Raw genomic sequence first — 6,153 nt, 5'->3', positions numbered from 1 at the left:
TTTTCTTTTTCTCTGCCTATTGCGGTTTAACTCTGAAGTATCCTGTCATTGAGGGTATGCTCTGGAACTTTTGTTACATGTTTTTCTGGTTTTCGGTATGTGAAACCCAGGATTGATGAACCTATAGGGAAAGCAAGTAGAATAAGGGTACCTGGGGAGGACCTAAAGTGGGTGATGGTGGGGGATAAAGGGGAGATAATATCAAGGAGTTAAGAAGAACGAGAATGTTCTGAAACTGGTTGTGGTAGCAATTATACAATACTGCTTGATGTGATTGGACTATGGAATGATATCTGTATTAGCTCCCAGTAAAAAGATTTTAGCAGAAAAAAAGTTAGGCCTTGCCAGACAAAGATTTAGTATGGTTCTTTCAGTTTAAACGTTTTTCTCTTCTCCATTAAACCACAGATCCTAATCAACTTCTCCCAACCTCTCTAAAAGAGGCCATGGGAGCCTGTCAAGACCACACTTTGCTGTTCCTCTTCCTTCTAGGAGCCTCCTCCCTGAACTGTATGTATGGAAAGATGGGGCCATGAGGAAGCAACAGGGTCACAGGCCAAGGGCCAGGGGCTAAGGGGGATGGGAGTGGGATATGGTGAAAAGGAAGTGACTTTCGTCCCACAGAGCAGAGCAAGTTCTTATCTTTATCTTGTTTTCTCCAAAGTGGCCACTCGTTTGGATTGTCACAAGGGTATTTACATGGATATAGAAGAAGACCCAGTTAATACATTTAACTGGACCACAGAGCAAGTTGAGACTTGTGACGATGGAGAATTTTGTCAAGAAACCCTTCTGGTTATTACAGCAGGTAAAGTGAGAATGGGCCATTGAATTGGGAGCCCTGGAGGGTGGTTATGTACATTTAAAAAAATGCACACCAAGTTCACTGCCATTGAGTCCATTTGGACCCATAACAACCACCATAGGACAGGGTTTAGCTGCCCCCTTGGGTTCCCAAGACTGTAACTCTTTATAGGAGTAGAATGCCTTGTCTTTCTCTCCTGGAGAAGCTGATGGTTTTGAACCTCTGACCTTAAAGTTAGCAGCCCAACATGTAACCACTTTGCCACCAGGGCTCCTTGATTATATGCATCTGGAGTGTGTTTTCCGTCTTCATCAGCCCACACTCAGGGACAGATTACTCAATAAACAAGGTCAAGAGGTGCTTATGGCTTCAGCAAAATGGGCACCAGTTGTCCAAAGCAAGAGACGCACGCCCTGCCCCCCTAGATGTGAAGCAGACAAGACACGGGAACAATGAGCACCACGGTGGAAGAACCCTAACAAAACACTGAATGAAATTGATGAGAAGGGAGTTCTCATGTTGTATAGAGTGTGATGCTGTGAGTCGGAATTGACTTGACGGCAGTGGGTAAAATGGAATAAGTATGTTCTTTGTTTTGTCACTTAGAATTTTACTATGAAGAATGTGGAATAAAGATGAGAAATCTGTGTTGATTATAGCCCAATAATTTTTTTAAAGACAAGAAAGCCAAAAGCACTAAATAAATGAAATTGATACCAGCTTCAGTTCACCTTTGCAGAAGCTTTAGAAAGACACAAGTAAATTATAGAAGTGTTCTGGAAGTATTATTGGGAGTTTGTGTCAGGGTAGACTAGATAAACAAATTCATAGACACTCATATGTGTATAAGAAAGAGGTTTATATACAAGAGCAATTGAATATTGAGAAAACATCCCAGCCCAGACCAGATCAAGTGCGTAAATCCAATATTAGCCCATATGTGCCTTACTGATCTATAAAGTCCTCTTCAGACTCACAGAACACATGAAATGATGCCAAATGCAGGAAGATCACAGGCCAGTGGGTGCAAAGTCTTGTGGATCCAGTGGCAGTAGAAGCATCTCAGAAAAGGCAGGGGTCTCCATGTGGCTCCTCCAATTCCCAGGGCATGGAGTCTGTCAGCATAGTGCCATGTGTCTTGTCAGTAGAGAGTCTCCAAGGGAGTGAGCAGAGAAAAACAGTGTCTCCCACCTCCAAGGAGGAAATTCAGGAATTCCCAGAAGCCTCAGGAAAAGGCCATGCCCACACAGAGGCCTCATTGACTATGACCCAATTGACAGACTAGATTCCACCCCTTCACTCTTAATCCTCTCAAGTCCCAAAGTAACACCAGATTATGTAACTACCACAGAGTCAGAGATGAATTTATAGAATCTCATATTAGATCATTGCTAACACATGAATTTGGCATGAAAAGAAGCGTGAAAGCATTTGAAGTTCTTTCACATGGTTTTTCTTTCTTAAACTGTGGCTATACCTGATATAGAATGCATGAAAGCATCCAAAAAATTAACTCAAAACTCTTAGTGATCCTATAAGATAGAGTAGAACTGCTCCTTTGGGCTTCCAAAACTTTAAATCTTTCCAGGAACAGACAGCCTCATCTCTCTCCCTCAGAACGACTGGGAGATTTGAACCACTGACCTTGTGGCTAGGCCCCTCAATGCATTGCTCCTTACACCACCAGGGCTTCTTTCTAAGAAATAAGCACAGGCTTATTTCAATAACTAGGTAAAGACCTTTATGGAGAAGTGCAAGAATTTTATTCTCACTGAGAAGAGTTTCAGAAAAGACAAGTGTACTCATGTAGGCAGGTATAATTGCCTAGTAGAAATACAATGCATATTTCTCAACATCGAGACCCACCAACCCCTGGCCATGCGCCAGGCCTCACCCAAACTGACAAGTGGCAGGAAGATGATGCCTGGCCTATTGGGCCCAGTAAAGGGTGTGGAGGTGACAGAAATGCCTCTTTGTGCCCCTCAATCCTACTCTTGTGGCCTGACCATCCCACACTGGCCACAGGCCTGGCACATCTTCTCTACCTGACCCAGATAACACCAACCACCATGGCCTTTTTCCCTCTCATGAACCTTACTCTCCTCCTTCTCCCCCTCTTCCCCCTTCTACCCAGTCCCTCTTTAATGCAAAAAATAATCTGTTCTTTTTTCTGTTGTCATAAATGCAAACATGTTGGATAATAAAATAGTCAATAAGTGAATAGGGTGTCCCATGTATATAAGGTAAACATATATATATATTCAATTCATATATATTTAATTCAAATGTGTGAGTAAACAGAAAAGGGAGCACCACAGATGATCAATGTCTAGGGCTCTTACATGACTTATTCCAGCCCTGCTCAGCCTTCAAACTCACCATCCACTGTCTTTTCCTTCTGTCTCATAACAGGGCCTAAGTCTGCCATTATCGCTACCAAGGGCTGCATCTCTGGAACAATGGCACAGACAACCTTTATCCAACACACCCCAAGCCCGGGCTTGCTGGCAGTCTCCTTCACTAACTATTGTGAAGAGTCCTATTGCAACGACAAAAGGGGCATATACCCATCTTGGATGCTAAAAGGGCAAACAGGTATATGGGGAAGAGAGAGATGGATGTGAAGAGAAATTCCATAAACAGTTAAAAAGATTGTATATCTTTTGTCTTTGTTTTCTTTTTCCTTGGGGGAGGGGGGGCTTAAGCCCCAGTGGGTGATATACAAAAGAACCTCACAGTCCAGTTGCTTATTTTTGCTGTATTGTTACCAAAACAATTAGAGTCTAAACACTGTTCCAAGCAAAGAGATATCAGTGACAGTGTATAAGCCGAGTTTTGTATTTAGTAGACAATGAGATGCCAGTGTAGGTTTCTGGGCAGGGTGCTGCCAATGTTAATCTAAACAATTGTTGGTTCCCCATTTCTGGGTGACACTAACCCAACTCTCCAGCTAGCCCTTGCTACCTTTTTGCTTAATTTATCATTCTTCCTGCTCTTAAATTCATTGTGTTCGACTTGGGGTTGGTACTGAAAATACAGTGGAGATGGTATTGGTCAATCATAATAGAGGCTGCCCACAAAATCCAGGTCATCCATACCCGGACCTGCCAACTGAATATCAACCCTGCAGCTTCTCATCAGTCCCAAACTTTACCGAGCTTGTTCACATTGCCTGGCCTTAGCCTTGTTACGTTTATCCCTCCCTCCATTTTCATTTAGCTACCTCCTACTTTCCATCCTTCTCAATTCAAGTATCAGCTCTTTGGAAATACTTATCAAATTATTCCAGGTACACTGAGTTATGCCTCTCTTGCTCTGCCTTCGTACTTCAAACACAGTACTTATTGAATTGTATTGTAACTATTTACATGTCTCTCTAGACAGGGATCCTAGATGGTAGAAAGTGTGTCTTTACATCTCTCTGCTCGCCTAAGCACAGAGTTTGGAAGCCATGTTGTGTGGGGTTCTTTTGTTTGTTTTTGTTATTAGGTACCATCGAGTCAACCCTGGCCCATAGCAACTATGCACAACAGAATAAAACACTGCACAGCCCTGCACCATCCTCACAACGGTTACTCTGCCTGAGCCCAGTGATGCAACCACTGTGTCAGTCCATCTCATTGAGGGCTTTCCTCTTTTATGCTGCCCTTCCACTCTACCCAACATGATGTCTTTCTCCAGGGACTGGTCTTTCCTGATAACATTTCCAAAGTATGTAAGACAAAGTCTTGCCATCCTTGCCTCTAAAGCGCACTCTGGCCCTACTTCTTCCCATAAAGATTGGCTTGTCCTTGGAGCAATCCATGGTACTTTCAACATTCTTCTCCAGCACGGGCAATTCAGATGCGTCAGTCCTTTTTTCTTCAGTGTCCAACTTTCATATGCAGATGAGGCAATGCAGAATACCATGACTTAGGTCAGGCACCCCTAAGCCCTCAAAGTAACATCCTTGATCTTCACTACTCTAAAGAAGTCTTGTGCAGCAGATGTACCTGAGGCAATACATCTTTTGATCTCTTGACTGCTGCTTCCATGAGCATTGATTGTGGATCCGTGTAAGACAATACCCTTGACTACTTCAACCTTCTTTCCATTTATCACGATGTTACCTATTGGTCTAGTTAGGAGGATTTTGGTCTTCTTTACATTGAGTTGTAATCCATGCTGAAGGCTACAATCCTTGAGCTTCATCAGCAAGTGCTTCAATTCCTCTTCACTTTCAGCAGCGGGGCTTTTTCAGCAAAGAAGATTGAAAAAGAGCACAGGTGTTGCTGTCATGGACCTTGATTAGAGTAGCATCTGGAGGAAGGACCTAGGGAAGAGAAGGCAGCAAGGAGAAAGATCTCAAGAGGCAGGAAACCCGTGTCACTAACCCTCTTGTTCTCCCTCCAGTTCCCACTAGACCGTCAACCCTCTATTGCCCGACTTGTGTGGCTTTGGGAAACTGTTCAAAGGCACCTTCTCTCCCCTGTCCCAGTGGCACTAGCCGATGTTATCAAGGAAAACTGAAGATCACTGGAGGTAAAGTGAACCCCAGCCACCTGTGTGGGCCCTAGGAGGCTCTCATACTCGGGATGCCAGACTGGATTCCTCTGTGATTTCATGAAACATCCATCTGTCTCCCCACCCTTCCTTGTTCCACAGGAGGCATGAATTCCACTGTGGAGGTCCAGGGCTGTATAGGCGTGAATGGTTGCAGGCTGATGTCTAGGCTATTTGGCGTTGGAGTCTTGGAGGTGAAGGAAGTGTGTCCACAGCAGACTGTTGTTCAACTCCGAAAGGCTGAAAATGGGGCCACCTGGCTGCTTGTTCCAGCCTGGGGCTTAGAGTGCCTGCTGCCACCGCTGCTGCTGCTGCTGCTGCTGCAGCCTCTGGTCCACGGTTCCTGAGAAGGCGCTTCTGGCCCTGCGTCTCAGGGCACCTGTTTGATTGAGCGTCTCCTGACTGCTATCTGCCAGTGAGTTGAGCAGGCAGACCTGTGATGACAAAGAGAGAACCTGTGGGGGCATATTTGACATTTTTAATAAACTTTCTACTGTGATTTGTGTGTGCAATCTACATTGAATGCCCTGAGACTAGAAGTTGAGTTTTAATCCGGAGAGGATCCTTGAATAATTTCTCCAATGCACACATTTTCGAGAAAGATAAACTAAACTCTTGAAAACATTAGTGAGCGTCTCACAATCATGTGGTTATGGGCAGAGCCAAGACCAGAACTGAAGTCTTTTGCCCTAAAGCAGCGGTTCTCAACCTGTGGGTCATGACCCCTGTGGGGAGCTGAAAGACCCTTTCACGGGAATCACCCAATTCATAACTAGCAAAATTACAGGTATGAAGTAACAACAAAA

At 44.2% G+C, this 6,153-nt stretch overlaps 1 protein-coding gene across 1 annotated transcript in view; it reads left to right on the top strand.

Moving 5' to 3' along the window:
* The window catches only part of TEX101 (testis expressed 101), a 6,985-nt gene extending 1,201 nt beyond the window's left edge, over positions 1-5,784 (top strand). The window contains exons 2-6 of the mRNA XM_004710532.2: positions 409-510; positions 665-808; positions 3,218-3,400; positions 5,198-5,326; positions 5,450-5,784. Of these exons, the coding sequence (XP_004710589.1) occupies positions 447-510; positions 665-808; positions 3,218-3,400; positions 5,198-5,326; positions 5,450-5,694 (765 nt within the window). The 5' untranslated portion in view covers positions 409-446 and the 3' untranslated portion in view covers positions 5,695-5,784. The remainder of the gene's footprint in view (positions 1-408; positions 511-664; positions 809-3,217; positions 3,401-5,197; positions 5,327-5,449) is intronic.
* The last annotated feature ends 369 nt before the right edge of the window (positions 5,785-6,153 follow it).

Source organism: Echinops telfairi, unplaced genomic scaffold (assembly GCF_000313985.2).
Source record: "Echinops telfairi isolate 266 unplaced genomic scaffold, ASM31398v2 ScPeMD7_655;HRSCAF=1070, whole genome shotgun sequence".
Taxonomy (NCBI): domain Eukaryota; kingdom Metazoa; phylum Chordata; class Mammalia; order Afrosoricida; family Tenrecidae; genus Echinops; species Echinops telfairi.
Note: the sequence above shows the minus strand (reverse complement) of the source record. Positions and strands in the feature narration are given on the sequence as shown.